The 18799-nt window shown below is 38.1% G+C and overlaps 1 protein-coding gene across 1 annotated transcript in view; it reads right to left on the bottom strand.

The window, feature by feature from the left end:
- Nemf (nuclear export mediator factor) overlaps window positions 1–18617 on the bottom strand; it is a 55147-nt gene extending 36530 nt beyond the window's left edge. Inside the window, exons 1-11 of the mRNA XM_034513756.2 lie at window positions 18490–18617; window positions 17720–17788; window positions 17459–17561; window positions 16214–16339; window positions 13195–13343; window positions 11556–11623; window positions 8276–8362; window positions 6068–6141; window positions 4644–4714; window positions 4490–4565; window positions 3710–3772 (exon numbers count right to left, since the gene is read on the bottom strand). Coding sequence (XP_034369647.1) covers window positions 3710–3772; window positions 4490–4565; window positions 4644–4714; window positions 6068–6141; window positions 8276–8362; window positions 11556–11623; window positions 13195–13343; window positions 16214–16339; window positions 17459–17561; window positions 17720–17788; window positions 18490–18548 — 945 coding nt within the window. The 5' untranslated portion in view covers window positions 18549–18617. The remainder of the gene's footprint in view (window positions 1–3709; window positions 3773–4489; window positions 4566–4643; window positions 4715–6067; window positions 6142–8275; window positions 8363–11555; window positions 11624–13194; window positions 13344–16213; window positions 16340–17458; window positions 17562–17719; window positions 17789–18489) is intronic.
- Window positions 18618–18799: the final 182 nt, after the last annotated feature.

Below are 18799 nucleotides of genomic sequence, written 5' to 3'. Positions count from 1 at the left end.
CAAACTAACCTGAAGAGGGCAGTGGCCTTTCTTTATTGATCTTCATTGACAAAGCTGTGTGCCCTACATGTTCCACGTGAATGTTTTTATAAAACCACCTGTTGCTTTTAAGTTTTATATGTTACAGGATGAAAGAAAAGAAACTCGGCCCTAGCATGATTTATACTCGGGGATGCTGAGTCTCTGGGACCTCCTATTCCAGCTTCGTGCTTGATTCTACTGCAACTACATCGAAGCTGCTTCCTTTAAGGACTTGCTTCCAGAACTTTTCCAGAACAGCTAGCTTGCCTGTCCAGCCTTTCTGACTGTAACAGTTATGGTGTCAGCTAAGCTATGAACTTTCTCAGTACACAGTGACTTCAAGGCAAATGATGCCAGCTAGCTCTCCTTTGACTAAGCCAATTTTCCTGTTTCCCTTTGGGCCCCCAAATGGGAATTCTTCGCTCCAATTCATCTGGAAGCAGACAAAAGGAGATCATCGCCCCAGTTCCTTATGTTGGGGTGGATGGTTCTGGTTACTTTGTAAATTATACATGTGTTGTAATTTAAGGAATACTTTACAAATGTAGCTTCAGACAGGAAGGGAATTAGAGAGCTAAATCTCAGGAATTAAGTGGGATTAATATTTTACTCTTATATAGGCATTGTACTTGTATAACTCATTTAGAAATACAAAGCTTAGACCCAGTTTTAAAAAAATTATATATATATATATATATATATATATATATATATATATATATATGCTATATCTTACATTGGTAAGAAATCTTTATGATAGTTACAAGGTTGAAATTATAATCTCTTACATTGATATGGAATTTATTTTGTACAAATTTAGGGTTTTCACTGATGTGAGTTTCTTATTAATACAAAAGTGGGATTAATATATTACTCTCATGTAGGCATTGTGCCTATATATCTTATTTAGAAATACAAAGTTTAGACCCAGTCCTTTTTAATCAAAAAAACAAAAACAAAAAAAAAAAGCACCTGATTTGAGATGGTTGGCTTGTGAGTCAGAGGCCTATGGTAATTGCATGGCTCATTGCTTACTGTTAGGATGTTTTCTAGATTTTAATTAGAAATAATGGAAAGGAATTAACAGACAACTGTTCAGATTGCCTTACATAGTTGATTTTCAAAAACGTCAGAAATCCATAGAATTGACGTTACAAACATTCTATCTGATCCTGACAGCTTCCCAGTCTTGGATTCTAAGAAGAAATTGAGCATCTTTGGAGTTACTCCAGTTGTGGTGTGACAGCCACTAGGCAAGAATTGCCTCTTTTCATCTACAGACGAAATATTGTGCAAAAAAGAAACACACTTGCGGAATAGTTGACTGATTATATCTGCCAAGACAGAGTAATCAGCCCTTAGTAATTCTGCATTACTAGGTCTGTCAAATGATCCTGGGCCAGAAGGCTGAAGACCAGATGCTCCAACGTTTTGAAATAAGGAACTGTCTAGATGTTCAGTGGTCTATTTAAATTGGTTGAGTTTTAGAAGCCACGCTTTGTGCTTCCCATATCTTTATTTAACTGAGTCATTCTGGATTTCTGATGGGGTTGAAGATTTATAATCTCACAGCCAACCCAGGCTATTTACTTTGAGAGGATGGTTTTCAGGTGCTATTCATTCTGAAGACAGGACATAAGCCAGGATCAGATCTAAGTTTTTTAATTGAGAGAGATGGCAAAGGTTCTATTTAGTTAACAAAAATGATGGACTGGGTGTTAGGTTTATCTTGTACTTTAACAATCACAACATGGTAATATAGTTAGTGTTCAATTAATATGTGAAAAGAAAAAAAATTTTTTTTATTGGACAAAAAGGGGGAAATGTGGTGGATAGCCCTAGCCTCTTATGGTAATTCCAATCCTGGGAGGGGCTGCAAAGGAGGAGTGAATCTTGTAAACCTTCTGTCCAATCAAATTTGTTAAATAAAGGCTATAGCCAGTGATTGGGCAGTAGAAGAGGAGTGGGAGGAGCCAGAGGCAGGAAAGAGGAGGAGAAGAGGAGAAGAGCTGTTGGAGGAGGCAGTTGGTGGAAGAAGAGAAGACGAAGAAGACCTTGACCTAGAAAACCGCAAGTTGTTAAGAGCTCTCTTAGCCGGGGGAATAGTGTAGTTTAATGGTAAATCTGCCCAATCTAGGCCTGCAGCATTCATTTGATATTTATTTACTTGTGTCTTTTCTTCTATGGACTTCCTATGGGCAAGAGATTTACTGCAACAGTATAGTCCAAATCTAAATATCTGAAACCCTTTGAATATCATTGTTCTAATGCATATTAAAAAATAAATATAGCTGTGTGTGTCTTCAGCACTTAAGTGGCAGAGGCCAAAGGATCTCCGAGTTGTAGGCCAGCCAAGGCTATGTAGAGAAACCATGTCCCCCCCCCAAAAAATTTTTAAATATAATAATAATGAGTATTCATGAACAACTGTTTCTAGCCAAAGTGCTGCCATGATGTAAGAGTCACATCATGCAATTTATTTAATTACATGCTTGGAAATTGTACTATTTTAAAGCAAAAGGGAAGAACATAGAAGCATTCACATTAACTTCAAATTCTGCACACATATTTTTATGCTTAACTTTTTAATAACAACTTTTGATTTTTTTTGAAATGACATCTTTTCCCCCTTTCCTCCAACCCCTTCGCTCTCTCTCAAACCCACAGCCTTTCTTTAACCATCATTTCTTTCTCTCTCTCTCCCAAGTATAAACAACTACAAGTATGCATATGATCTCAGGGCTGCCCACCTTGGATTGGACAACCAACTCAGTAGCTCCTCCCTCAGGAAGACCACTCCTCCATTTTCAGCATTCCACAGTTCCCAATAGCTCTTTGTTTAGGGCTGAAGCCCCCTGACTAGTATTTCTGAAAAATCCAATCTCTTCCCAAAGTGACGTTGATCAGTTTACAAAACAGATCCACATGCTCTAAGAACACAGTCAAATGTGCTCCAGAAATAGTGAGTGTAAAGTCCTCACTGGGGGTCAAAAAACAGGTCAGACAAGGACCAATCTCTAAAGCAGCTTAACAGAAACAGCACCAAGTTTTTGATAAAGAAACTTAGTACAGAAAATAGACTCTTCTTCCTCTGGCTCATGTAACTAACATGTGTCTCAGAACTTATAATGGCCAAGTATGAGAAGCTCTGGGATATTCTAATATACTGAGTCATACTAGGGTATGTAACAGACTAATGGTCCCACTAGATTTCATTTCCTTTAAAAGATCTGAAATTAGAATAATAGGGGTGAGGGTAGGGACAGAATGAAGGCATACTTCTCAATGAGACTCCCCTGAGCTTTTATCATAAACTAAGAGAAGGGCTAGTTATGGTGACATGCCTTCAATTCCAGATCTCCAAGTCTGAGGCCAACGTGGTCTAAATATTTTGTGTCAGGCTAGCCAGAATTGCAGTGAGTCCTTGTCTCAAAAACAAAACAACTGGGCTGGAGAGATGCTCAGTGGTTAAGAGCACTTCCTGCTCTTCCAGGGGACTAGAGTTCAGGTCTCAGCATCCATAGTTCATAACTATCTGTAACTCCAGTTCCAGGGGATGTGATCTGAAGGCTCCCATACAACGTCCCATACTTCTGGAAGACAACTGATTCTTAAATGAAAGCAATATCTACCCTCCAAACCACTCTGACTAGCTGGTTTAATATAAATGTTTTAAGTGATACTATACCTGTTGCAAAGCTTTTAAGTCAATTTTCTGACCTTCTATCTTGGAATAAAATTCATCCACGGCCTTATTTAAAAAAAAAAAAAAAAAAAAGAGAGAGAGAGAGAGAGAGAGAGAGAGAGAAACAATTGACTGTAAGGAAAACAAGCATGGTCTCTACCTTGCACACACACAGCATTAGCCTGTTTTATACCACAGGGCCCTCAATACCTGACCACATTTCCACTGACCTATTCTACAACTAACAATGTCAAGAATAAAACTAGGATTGAGTATTTAGTCTTACCTTTTTTTTTTTAAACATTTATTTATTTTATGTATGTGAGTACACTGTCAACTGTCTTCAGACACACCAGAAGAGTGCATGGATCCCATTACAGACGGTTGTGAGCCACCATGTGGTTGCTGGGAATTGAACTCAGGACCTCTGGAAGAGCAGATGGTGCTCTTAACCACTGAGCCATCTCTCCAGCCCTAGTCTTTATCTTTTAATAAAAACAGCAGTTATACCCATGAGTCTGCTGATTTTGAATCAATCCCCAGACTCACAGTGACTGCATAGCAAGAATATTTTCTGAGTTCTCTCTGTCCTTCCTTTTCTTTCTTTTGCAGTGTTGAAGATTAAATCCAGGACTTTGTGCATGCACTCACATTGGGCTATACCCCCAACTCCAAGACAACATAAACAATTCTTACAACGTATGTCATGCTAACTAGTAAAAAAAAAAAAAAAAAAAAAAAAAAAAAACAAAAAAAAAAAAACCACAGAACTAGAAAACTCACCTTGTCAAATGATTCAAATTCTATATACGGACATTGTAAATGTTGAGAAAACAAGAAAGGATGAAATTCCTCATACCTGTAAGGCATTTAAAGAATCACAATTAAGAATATTAATAATCATACAAAGCAAACTGGCTGGTGGCTATGTACTTACGTGAATATGTCTTCAGCTGGTTTATTTGCATCCAGGCTTGGTTTTACCTCTCTTTTCTGAATTATATATCCCTATAAAAACAAAAACAAACAAACAAAAAAATAGCATTAGACTATTTGAATATTTTTTCTAGCTGAACATTTTGAACACAGAAGACAAATATTGCCGGGCGGTGGTGGCGCACGCCTTTAAGCCCAGCACTTGGAAGGCAGAGGCAGGCAGATTTCTGAGTTCAAGGCCAGCCTGGTCTACAGAGTGAGTTCCAGGACAGCCAGGGATACACAGAGAAACCCTGTCTCAAAAAACCACAAAAAAAAAAAAAAAAAGAAAAGACAAATATTAAAGTACGAGGTAATGTTATGATTGTTTAGCTATGAGATGATTATAGCCCACCCATTTTGTTTTCAAGTATTAGCAAATTAAAGAATGCTTCTCTAAAATCAATTCAAGACAGAATGTTCTCCTCAGGTACAATTTTGCCTATAAATCCAGTACTGGGGAGGCTGCTGTGGAAAATGTTGAGCCCTGAGGCCATCCTGGGCTCCACAGCAAGACCTTGAGTCAAAGAAAAACCGGCTTGAGACAGTTCAGCTAAGACTGCTTACTGCTCCTCCAGAGGACCCAAGTTCAGTTCCTAGTACCTACACTAGGAGGCTTACAACCTCCTGTAACTCCAGTTGCAAGGGATCAACACCTTCTTTTGGCTTCCAAGGGCACCCACACATTGTGCATACACTCATATAAACATATATACATAAACCTAATTAAAAAGTCAAACTTTTTTTTTACACAAATTCCTCAACTACTGTTTCTTGTTTTTATAAAAGGTGGGGTCTTATGTATCCTGGCTGGCTTTGAACTTCTTATTCAGACCAAGGCTTCTGACTCTACTGCCTCCATCCACCTCTCAAGTGCTTAAGATTACAGATATGCACTCAAATGCCTGACTTGGACAGTACTAGGGTTCAAACCCAGGGCCTAGTGTACTCTAGGCAAGGCTAGTTTTATACTGAGTTCCAATGCAGTATTTTCTATAAAAAAATAAAGAATAGAAAAAAATTTCTAAGAAACAATACAAAATCAAAGAGATTATCCCAGAATTAGGTATACAGCCTAATGGTAGAGTATGAATGCATATGTAGAAGGGCTTGGATTCAAACCTCAAGCAAGAAAACAAAACAAAACTTACTGTAAGTATTTTATTTCTAAAAATCCAAAATAATACACGAAAGCTGTGAGATGGATCAATGAGTAAAAGTATTTGTCACTAAGTCTGGAAGCCTGAATTTGACCACTAGGACCTACACAGTCAATGGAAGCGATCAAGTACTGCAGGCTGTCTAACCTCTCAGATGCTATGGCAGGCCCCCAACCCCCAACAGATACATGCAAAACAACACACAGTATTTACACAGTGCTGCTACCTTTCCATTGAAGTTGGATGTTTTTTTCAAATAGTCTTCCGCCCTCTGTACACAAACCAGTATCTTTTCAATATCTAATGAAAGAAATAAAAACAAGGGGAAAAAGAATGGCAATTAAATTCAATAATACCATTAAATAACTATTTATCATATTAATATACAATACATATTATGTATTAACAATATCAACATTAATATATCAAATATATTAATATATAATATCATACTTACATTAATGCTGATGCCATATTAATTATAATATTAATGTACGTAACATAATATTAATAGTTATCATAATTATAACTAATTATGCTAATTACAATGATTACATTTTTCCCTTCTGGCCCATGTAACTAACGTGTTTCTCAGAACAGTTGTCTCATAATGGCCAAGTTTGAGAGGCTCTGGGTTGCTTCTCAAAATATATAATTATAATGAATTAAAAATATAGTATAATTAATTATATTTATATAGAATAATGCTATAAACAATAGAAATAACATAATATAGTCAACATAATATAATATTCATGTTTGTGAATTATTAATATATTAATAATTAAGCACATTAAAATATAGTATTTATTTATTGTTGAGGTAGGGTCTCACTATGCAGTCTTGGCTGGCTTGGAACTCACTATGTGAAACAAGGCTGGCCTTGAATTAATAGAGGACAACTTTCCTTTGTCTCCCAAGTGCCATAAATAAAGGCATGTGCCACCATGACTGGTTCAATATATTTATTAAAAATCAATATTAGAAAGGTAGCTGAATATGATGATACAGACCTGTAATCCTAGCACTAAGAAGACTGAGGCAGGATAATCATGAGTTCAAGACCAGCTTAGTCTATACAGTAAGATTCCATCTTAAACAAAAAGAACAAAAACAAAACAGCCAACCAACCATAAAACTGGGAATGTTGTCAGACTTCCAGGAAGAAGAAGACAACTAAACTCGTTATAAATTGTCCTCTGAACATACACACAAACACACTAAATAAAGTGTAATAATAATAATAAAAACAAAAAGCAGACCAGTGAGATGGCTCAATATGTAAAGGTGCTTGCTACACAAGCTTGGGGACATGAATGCAATCCCCAGAACACAACACATAAGTGGAGAAAAGAAGACTCCATACACACACTATGCACGGGACCTGCTTCCCCAACACATATCAGGCAGGCACCTGTAAACACACACACATATTAATTTTTAAAACTTAAAACAACCAGGAAAGTATTTATGAAATAATTCAAGTGCTTTAGAAAATAAGATAAAGTTGTTTCAGTTGTGTAATTGGTTTATGTACATAAGATTATGTTTTGGTCAGCTGATTACTAAATCATCCACCTTTCTTACAAAAAGATACACTTTACTCATAAACCTAATTTTGTAATCTCCATATATACTTATTTCTATTTTTTTTGTCTATTACTTCTGCAAAAAGTCACTGTTTTATTACTGTAGCCTCATGATACATTTTAATCTGTGAAAAGGTTATATAGCTAATATTAAGCAGTAAGAGTTTTATAATATCATTTTATAATAACAAAAATACCACCACCATCTGTTGTCACTGGAGACAAAGAGGATACATGGCATCTTGCCAATCCCAGATCAAAGTTTTGTAAGTCCATTCACTTCTAACTTTAACTTTAAAAACAAAAATTATTTCTAGAAAAGAAACAAGGTGCAAGAGGCTAGAGAGACGGCTCAGCAGTACAGGATGCTTTTTCAGAGGATACAAATTCAGTTCCCAGCACCCACATGGTGGCTCACATGGGTTGTAACTCCAGTCCCAGAGAATGTCTGGCCTCTCAGGACACCAGGCAAGCATGTACTGAACAGACAGATGAATAAGGAAGAAAAACACTCACATGCATTTAGAAAAGAAGAAAAGAAAGAGAGAAAGAAGAGCGAGGCAGGCTAGCACACATTTATAACCTACAGGAGGCTGAGGCAGGACAATTCAGAACTCATGACACTGGACTACAATGTAGGGGAAACCTTATTTCCAAAAAAAAAAAAAAAAAAAAAAAGATCAAAACAATAAATGAAGTGTTTGTCAGTAGAACATTTTTTAGCATCTGCAGAGCCTTAGGTCTGATTAATTTCCAGCACCATAAAACTTCAAAGAAAAAAAAAAAGGATCAAAGGAAAAGGGAAACAAATTAAAATGTACAAAATATAGACCATGCAGACATACCTTTGCTTTCAAGTTTTTCATCCACTTTAACATTGCCAGAAAATCCATTTTCTATAAGACAGTGCTCAATAAGAGCTGGCCCATAAGCTATATAAAAGTAAACAGTAATGTTGTTATTATTTTCCTATAAAACTTCACATTTAAAACACAGTATAAATTTATAGCTCAATATGAACAATCTACTTAATACAAGTAGCCACTGAAAATAATTTTACTTCATTTCAAATGGTATTAGAATTACGATCTGAAGTAATGAGAGGAGTCTGAAATCACAATAAGCAGAAGATTGGTACATGTTACAGGCATTTAACAAAACATATATAAGGTTAACTAGAAATTTAGAGGTCATGAGTTCAATTCCCAGCACCTACCTGGTAGTTCATAACCATCTATAATGGAATCTGACCCCCTCTTCTGGTGTGTAGTAGACAAAGCACCCGTATACGTAAAATATATAAATAAATCTTAGCAAACAAATGTAGATAAAACACCCATACACATAACATTGTATAGAAATAATAATTGTAAACAAAAGGAATTACTCAAAAGCATTCAGATTCAAACAGAAAAAGCAGCGTTATTTTCAAAGGAGGTATGACCCTGTATGCTAAAAATTCTTAAAGAACACACAGTCTTCTAGACTAAATATCTTTATCAGCTCTGAAAGATACAAAATTATAAATCAAATTTATATAAATATCAAAATATATAAATATCAATTGGGGAACCAGAGGGGATGGTTCAGTAATTAAGAGAACTTGCTAATTTTAGAGAGGACGTTGGTTTGGTTTCAGCAACAACACAGCAGCTCACAACCACTGTGACACCAGTTCCAGGGGACCTGACTCCTTCTTTTTACTTCTGTGGACACCAGACATACATGTGGTATGCATATATACATGCAGGTGCTCACATAACATAAATCTGCCAAGTAAATCAACTGTATTCTTATCAAAAAAAAATGAAATTAAGAAAACAATTCTATGAGCTAGTGAGATGGTTCAACAGATACAGGTTACCACAGCCAAGCCTAATGACCTGAATCCAATCCCCAAGGCCCACACTAACTCCTGCTATGTGGCCTTTTGATTGATATCTACTTGTATACCATGGCAAAAACGTGTCCACTCTGTACAAAACAAACTAAAATGTAATTTTTGTTTTGTTTTTTATTTTTGGAAACACGGTTTCACTATGTAGTCATGGTTGTCCTGGAACTCCCAATGTAGACCAAGTTAGCCTTAAACTCAGAGACCTGCCTGCCTGTCCTCCCAAGTGCTGGTATTAAAAGCATGAGCTACCATGTCTAGTAATACTTAAAACCTAACAACCACACACACCAAAAAACCAAACCAAACCAAAAAAATGGGCATTTAAGAATAAAAGTTATATATAAAAACTGTAATATTTTGAAATAAAAAAATTAAATAAATGGTGAGACTATCTATGCTCACAGAAGACTCAATATAATGAAGACTGCTACTCTCCCCACAGAATCAATGCAATCCTCATCAAGACCCTGGCAGGTGTTTGTTATAGAAAGCAATACCCCAACCCTAAATTGTACAATGAAATACAAAAGAATAGTCAAAGGCTTTGGGAGACAATAAGAAAGAGCTAAGAGTATTAAAACTATCTAATCTACCTAATCTCAAAAGCCATAGAAATCTGCCAAGGTAAACTGCAGCAGGAGGATCACCAAGGGTTTACGGTTGCCTGGGCTACATAACAAGTTCAAGGCTAGCTGAGCCATGCCTGGGTCAAAACAGAACAAAACACCATCAAACGGACAAAAGGATTTGGCAAAGCTGACAGGGAGAGGAAGAGAAGAATTAATATCTGGCAGGTGCTGTCAGCCTTCAGGCCAACAAATTTTGTAAAAATAAAATAATATAAATACAAACGCCGGGCAGTGGTGGCGCACACCTTTAATCCCAGCACTTGGGAGGCAGAGGCAGGTGGATTTCTGAGTTCGAGGCCAGCCTGGTCTACAGAGTGAGTTCCAGGACAGCCAGGGCTACACAGAGAAACCCTGTCTCGAAAAAAAACAAAATAAATACATACATACATACATACAAACAACTAAGCCAAGTGGTCATTAAACAAAATATTTGAAAAGAAGCAGCTGCTCTGAAGTCTACAGCACTGAGATATTAATAACATTCTACACTACTTTTATTTTTAAAAGGCTACTAATTATGTGTAATATGTATGTGTGATCATTAGTTTCTTTGCATCATACACATACAAGAGTCCATGGAGGCCAGAACAGTGTCAGATGCTCTAGAACTGGAGTTACAGCATGTTTGAGAGCCACCATGTTGGTGCTGGAACTGATCTAGATCCTTTGTATGAGCAGTTAGCACTCTTCATCCCTAAGCCATCTCTCCAGCCACTGCTTTTATTTTGTGAGAAAAGGTTTTCTCTATCCCAAGCTGGCCTGAGCTTACTATGCAACCAAGGGAAGACCTTAAACTTCTGATCTCCCTGCCGCCCAGGAGTAATGGCATTGTAAGTGTATGTCACCTGGCCTACGTTGATATAATGGTGGGGTTAATGCCAGGGCTTTGTGAATGCTAAGCAAGTACTCTACTAACTAAGCTGTTTTTAAATAAAATTTAACCAACATAAAAATGTTCAGCTTTTGGGACAATAAGGCTTAGTGATAGATATCTGCTCATCATCACAAAGCCCTGGGTTCAATCCCCAGCACCACAAAACAAGCAAAACTTCTTTAAGAAGAAAACCCTGGGGGTTGGAGAGATGGCTCAGAGGTTAAGAGCACTCGCTGCTCTTCCACAGGTCCTGAGTTCAATTCCCGGCAACCACATGGTGGTTCCTAACCATCTATAATGAGATCTAATGCCCGGTCTACAGACATACACACAAGCAGAATGCTGCATGCATGCATGTATGCATACATACACACACACACACACACACACACACAGATCTAAAAAAAAAAAAACCTATTTACTCAAAAGATCACTTTAAACTTGTTTTTTCTTTAATTAAATGCTTTATTTTTATTCATGGGTATTTGTTTATGTAAATGTATGCCTCATTTGTGTAGATACTCATGAAAGCCAGAAAAGGGTGTCAGATCCCCTGGAGCTGGAGTTATAGGTGGTTGTGAACCATTGGTCATTATGCTGTGAACCGAGTAGCTATCCAGCCCCTTGTTCAATTTTTTTGAAAAGAAAAAAAAAATAGAGATTTAAATACATTCATGGAACTGTTGTTCCACAAACATCTTAGCACAGTATGCCGGAGTACTCACGAAGTAATGGATTAAGAACTCTCTTCAGCAGTTCACCTCTGGGAGCACTAGCTATTACGTCAGTCAATCTGTGAACAAAATTGGCATACTTTTTATCTTGTATTTAATAAACCTTATGTCATCCATTTATTTCATCTTTACAAGAGCCTGAAACATAGCAGAAATTATTCTTGTAGGTATAAAAAACAAGTCTTAAAAATAATTTATACATGGGGTTAGAGATGGCCCTGAGGTTAAGAGCACTTGTTCTTACAGAGAACTAGAGTTCAGTTCCCTCCCAGCCGTCACCACAGGTACATCACAGCCATCTGTAACTCCAGTTCCAGAGGAACTAAAGCCTTCTTCTAGCCTCTGTGGCACTTATATGCGTGGACACACACACATACACAGATACAGGAAGAAATTTTTTATCTAGAGCTGAGTGTGGTGATGTATGTTTATACTAGTAAGGCTGAGGGACATAGAGTACTCTGAGTTCAAGGCCAGCCTGGGCTACACAGCAAGATTCTGTCTCAACACACACATGTGCAAACCCATAATTTAACCACAATCAAAAGGTTCTTGAAACCCAAGTCTTAAATCCAGGTTTTCTCAAAGAAATCAATATTTTTCAACAAAGTCATGAATTGTTTATCATCATTGTGACATGAAAGATAAATTTCTGTGTACATGCACATTCTATGTACATTTCTAAGTTACATGTGGTTTGTAAATCTACATGCCATATCTGAACACCTTCAACAGTTATACCTAATTAAGCATCTGCTAAGAACTCAAAGGATCCTGTGGCTCAGTGGCACCACAGGATTAACAATATCTGAGAACCTGTAAAAAATGTAACCCCTGGCCAGGCACGCCTTTAATCCCAGAACTTGGGAGGCAGAGGCAGGTGGATTTCTGACTTCGAGGCCAGCCTGGTCTACAGAGTGAGTTCCAGGACAGCCAGGGCTACACAGAGAAACCCTGTCTCGAAAAACAAAAAAAAAAAAAAAGAAAAAAGAAAAAAACAAAAACACACACACACAAAAAAAAGTACCCCTGGATCTACTGAATTAGCAAAGATACAACAGTTCAAACCCTCTCACTGATTCTCATGACTACTGAGCTTTGAGGACTAAGTGGACCACTAGGTAGCAAAGCCTCCCAGTTAGAAGCTGTAATTAACCATCACCTTATCCTTTCCCTTTTTCCTAAAGTAGAATATCTACCCCCAACTACATTCTGTCTAATACGTCTATCTTCTCACAGAACAGCCGAGTCAGGACTGAAACATTTTTACGTAACCCAAACCATAGCATAAAAAGACATGCACTTGAAGGCTGGGTGAGTCAGTGTGTACCTTTAATCCCAACAATCCAGAGGCAAAAGCAAGTGAATCTTTTTGAGTTCCAGAGAGAAGGAGGGAGAGGGGAGATGGGAGGAGAGGGGAGAGGAGTGGGGAGGGGAGGAAAGGGGAAGAGAAAGGAGAGGGGAGAGGGAAAAGAAGAGATTTGCTGACCACAAATAAAATTGCTATATTCACATTTATATACTTCAGTTTAGTATACAAGTAAACATTTTAATTGAATTTTTCCTAATGTGAAACATAACTTAGTCTATCTTTTAATAAGTGTGACATTAACTGTACAAATACTGTTACCTTTCCAAAGTCAACAAAGGTTCAGCAGCTCTGGCATGATCTATGGGATATCGTTCACGAACAGCAAACTTAACATCATCCGTTTCATCAGTTCGAAACCTTAGGATATTTAAAATTAGGTACTCATAATCTGTAAGAACAATGTTCCCCTGCAATAGAGTAAATAATTTAATTTAATTTATATTATTAATCCTTTTCAAATCAGATTTGAAACATCTTAAAAACTGAAAAAGATTTCTCATAAGACCTACTTATAGTTACAAATGAATTACAAAACAAATAGCACCAGTCACATCTAAATAAGAGTCCCTGGCCCAATCCAATTAATTAAATTCTGAGGACTCCCAGTTGGAAGCAGTCAAGAAACTAGAAAAACTTTACACTCTTTGTCCTGTTACTGCACAAATTACCTGTAGTACTTCACTATGAAAACCTAACAGTCTGGGTACCTTCAATAAGTCTGCCAAAGCCAAGCATTAGCACATGCGTACAATCCCAGCATTAGAATGTAGAGGTAGTAGGGGATTCAGGAGTTCAAGGTAATTGTTGGTTACACAGCAAGTTTGAGGCCAGCCTCAAGTACATGAGTCTCTGTCTCATAAACCAACAATGAAAGTTCAAAGTTTCAAAACATTCAGGTCAAGGGAACATGAAACACAAACACATGGAATTATGAAACAGTATAATATGTCTATAAAAAAACAGAAGTGTGATGTAGCCAGATGTGGTGGTACACAACTATAATCCCAACATTCAAGAGGCTAAAGCAGGAAGATTCCGAATTCCAGGCCAGCCAAAAGTACACAGGGAGCCCTGATTAGAGCAGCCTGGTGATTAAGAGCGCAAGAACACACGGTTATTGCGCAGGACCTGAGTTCAGTTCCCCACACCCATGGAAGGCAACTCACAACTGCCTCTTAAACCAATTGCAGGGAAATCTGAGGACATTTTGGCCTCTGTGAGCATTTGTGCACATACACATGGTTAAAAATAATTTTTTTTAAAAGACCCATTTAAAAAAATTTTAGGACACTGGAGAGATAGCTCAGCAGTTTAGAGCACTTGTTACTACTCTTCCGGGTCACCAGGGTTTAATTCCAACATGGTGGCTTATAACCATTTGTAATTCCAAGGAATTCAACATCTTCTGACCTCTGCAGCAACTAGGTACACATGTGGTGTACATTCATACAACCAGATAAAACATTCATATAAGGTAAAATAAAATGAAAATGTTTAAAAGAAAATTTAAAGCACTACTGTTATTTACTTTTATTTAATATTAAATTAAAATTTAAATAAATCAATAATCCCTCCTCTGCTAGGCTACTTTCTGATCTCAGGTTACTTTTCACAGGGTTGTTCCTCTGTATTATAACATGTTCCTATGTATGTAACTTTAAAATTTTTGTTTGTGTGTATGAGTTATATGCTGTGTGTGGTGGTGGAGGTGGCACATGAATGTGTCAAAGTGTGTGTCACAGGACAGGTTTATAGGGTTGGTTCTCTTTCCACTTTTACATGGATTACAGGTCTTCAGGCTTGTGTGGCAGTCACGTTTAGCTGCTGAGCCATCTCACCAGGCCAAATTTACTATAAACTTATAAACTCAGTTTCTTAAGATGTTTGTGAGCTGCAGTAAGCCTCTTTGTACAAAGCCTAATAAACCTGAGATTCACCATTCCTCAAAATTCCAGACATGAAAGCTAAAAGGTCAAACTCTGGTACACAGAATGGAAAGAGCAATCTTTAAAATATGTTCTTAAGCATCAACTGTCTCTCAGACAGCACTACAACTAAACAAGATTCCAGGTGTACACTCTCAAACATCAACCCTTAGTATTCACTCCAAATTCATCACTAATTGGACCTCTGGAACCTAGACAGTATGCATGCCTGCTTGCTCAGATCTTTCAGATGCAAACTACCTAAAATCAACAGGATAAACTGAAACAGAGAAGCCATGAATGAAGACTGTTTTCATAAACATTATGTAAGATGACATTAGTAAAAACTAAGTTAGTGTACAGCACACAAGAACTTCCCATTATCTCCAGCTTTTACAGCTGAGTCACGGTGGTTTTCACCCATTTAACTGGTACTGGGGACTGACCTGAGGTCTTTTTCGAAGGAAGCAAACACTCCCACTACTGATCACCTCTCCAGCTCCAGCTCTAAATTTACTTCTAAACAAAATGGTTACTTTATAAAAGACAAAAAGAATTTGGAAAAAAATGATTACTTACATTTTAAAAAATAATGAATATTCCAGAAGTCTATACTATGCATAAAAAATTTTTACACGATTGGATTTTTTTTTAAAGAGCAAAGTCTCACTTTATAGCCCCAGCTGGCCTTGAACTAAAGAGACCCAACTGCCTCTGCCTCCCACAGTGTGTACCACCATGGCCAACTGATCAGCACTTCATGAGGCTCAAGTGAAAGGCATTTTCTAATCACTCTTTAACATAAGCACTAGGTAGGCAGAGGCAAGCAGATCTCTGTGAGTTTAAGGCCAGCCTGGTCTAGAGAGTGAGTTCCAAGACATCAAGCAAGGAGTACACAGAGGAACTGTCTCAAAAAAAAAAAAAAAAAAAAAAAAGTTATGGGAAAAAAAGTAAATTTTTCTAAAAATAAAAAGGCTTTTAAAAAACTTTATTTAAAAAGAAAAAAAAACAAAACAAGAGGAGTTGTGGATGAATTGTGAGAGAGAAAGCAGGTCAATGGTATCAATGCTTTTGATCCCAGCACTAGGGAGGCAGAGGCAGGTGAATCTCTGAGTTTGAGGCCAGCCAGGTCTACAGAGTGAATTCCAGGACAGCCAGGACTACAGAAACAAACAAACACACACAACAAAGAGATAGACATGGATTATCGAAGATGCATGAGTATAACAACTCCTAACATCATCAATTAAAACAACACCATGTTATAGAACATGATGAGCTAAACATAAAAATGAGTGAAAAACAAATAGGGCACACAATTCTATTCCTTTACACCCCTCAATTTAACTTACCCTATCGTAGAGCTCAACAATTAAGTGATAAGCAGCTTCATCACTTCCAAACTGGAAATCCACAATTCTATCCATACCAAGCTGCTGTGCACTGACTAATCTCCGACTCTTCAAATGTTTTCGACACTAGCAAGAAACAGAAAAGGCACTTGTACAATAAAAGTAAATTCCTAAGCACTTGGTATTAATTTATGAAATTATCTTTATGCCATCAAGAATATTTAAATGGTAAATAAAGCAATATGGTCACAGAACAAAAGCTTATGATCAGAGAAAACTTAAAACTTGTCTACATTTTGTTTATTTGGGGCGTGTGTGGTAATACATGCATGCCACAGTATGCATGTAAATTCAGTAAATAGTTTCATGAATAGGTTCTCTCCATTCACCATGTGAACTCCAGGGTCCAAACTCAGGTAACTTTTGTCCACTGAGCCATCCTGCCAGTTCCCAGTGGGTGGGAAAATCCTTAAGCCTTTATTTTAGTAACTTCTAACTGAAACAGTTATTTTTGTATTCTATTTTTTAGACAATAGCAAATATGAGAACTAGAGCATCTATTGATTCATCATACTGCAAAAACCCTCACCATTTAAGTAGACAAATACACTTAAATCATAAGAGTGCCGAGAATTTGCTGTTATTGTTTACTATTTTTTTTTTAAAGCAAAATGTCACTCAGTAGCCCAGGCTAACCTTCCTACCTCAGTCCCCTGAACGTTGGTGTTACAGGTGTGAACTACCAATCCCAGCTCAACATTCTTTGAGAAGAGTGACAGACACAAAGTCCTACAATCCTAGCACACGAAGAAAGGTCATCCTAAACGTGAGGCCAGTCTGCTCTGTATCAAGTTCCAAGCCACACTCCTTTAGTTCTAGAACTTGGGAGGCAGAGGTTGGCCCATCTCTGAGTCTGAGGCCAGCATGGTCTACTGAGGGAGTTCTGGTACAGACAAGGATACACAGGCAAACTCTGTTTCAAACAACAACAAAAGAACAAGTTCCAGGACAGCAGACCAAGGCACATGGATGAGTCTGAGGCTATAAGTTGGATCTTACCCCTGACCCCTCATCTCACAGAACTGACTCCTCACAGGTTGTCTTCTGACATTCACTTGAGAGCCCCAAGTTGTGCCTGTCTGTTGTTTCCACCTACATCCACACCCACACACATTCATATATACACACAAAATAAATAGATAAATAAATGGAGTTTTAAAAATTAGCTCCAAACTTAATATTTACCTTCATGGCAAAACTAGATGGCATCATGTTCTTAGGCCACTCAAATTCTGTTGTGTGAATACGTATACCAGATTCAAGTAACAGCGTAGCTTTAAAATCAGGTCTGTTCAAGAGAAAGCCAAATTTTTCTTTAGGGAAGTTGCCAGAACTTATTCTTTGAATTTAAAAAAAAAACAAAACTTAAAATGCAGGTTATAAAAATAATAACAAAATGTCATATTTATTTACCAAAAGTAATCCTATAAAAAAAACCACTCTTACTTTTGAAGCCGAATAAGGTATGTCTTGTTATCCACATCATAGACGTTGTTTACTCTCATTCCTAGCAAGCTGCAAAAAAGAAACATGTACCAAATCATACTCTTGGTTGAAGCAAAACTTTCCGTCATTTATTGGGGTTTCAGAAGAGGAACCCTTCAGCTAGTATATCATTACCGCCTATGAAGGTTATCCTCAAATTAACTGTAGACTTCTAAGCACAAACGTGGCCTGTTGGGTCTCAGGAACACCAGACAACTGCCTTCATCTGACATGGCCCAGTGCTTGGGAATAAATCGAGTAAAATCTAATCTGATTTACTAGGAGCCGTGGGAGTAGCCGAGTCCCCGAAAATGCGACAAAGCTCACACAGCTGAATAGGATACAAGTCCAGAACACAGGTCCAAATCTGCCCATTTCAGCTGAAAGGCCCTGCTACCTCTCTTTGGGAAGAAGGATGGGAATTCTGAAGAAACCAGGCCGCCAGTCCGGAGCAATGACAATCACTCCCGTTCTACCAAGCGTTAGTTGCGGGACTCAGGCCACGCCGGCACGATCTCTCGGGACCAGCGCCAGGGAGAGGCAGCATGTGGGCACGGTCCCCGGGGGTCTCCCGAGGGCACCGGGCCCGACCTCGACCCCCCCTCCCCCCAGGCCTAGCGAATCCCGGAGGCACTGGGACGACCGTGAGGCTCTCCATCTCGCGACCGCCCGGTGCACAGCCTCCACTGCCTCTGCTCCTAGCACGAGCCTGTTCACTCCCACTACCTTACCTCGCATTCAGTTCCGCGAGCACCGCGCGGAGGTCAACCGTGCTGAAGCGGCTCTTCATGGCTAGGGCGCTCGCCGCTACCGCAGTCCTCTCGGTGGCTGACCCAACACAGAACCGGTACGCTTCTGCGCACGCGCGCTTGACTTATATCTACGGCAGCACAGACGACCCAATATTTCTTAAAGCGAAAGCGCGTCAAGTAACAACCAAAAATTAATTAATTATTTTTGTTAAATCAGAATCAATTCGTTTTTCACTGTGTTAAAACAACTCGACATAGCTACCTTCTTGAAACTGCGTTCTTTCCTTGA

The sequence above is a fragment of the Arvicanthis niloticus genome, chromosome 11 (assembly GCF_011762505.2).
Source record: "Arvicanthis niloticus isolate mArvNil1 chromosome 11, mArvNil1.pat.X, whole genome shotgun sequence".
Classification (NCBI taxonomy): Eukaryota; Metazoa; Chordata; class Mammalia; order Rodentia; family Muridae; genus Arvicanthis; species Arvicanthis niloticus.
This window is presented reverse-complemented; position numbering and strand designations above follow the sequence as displayed.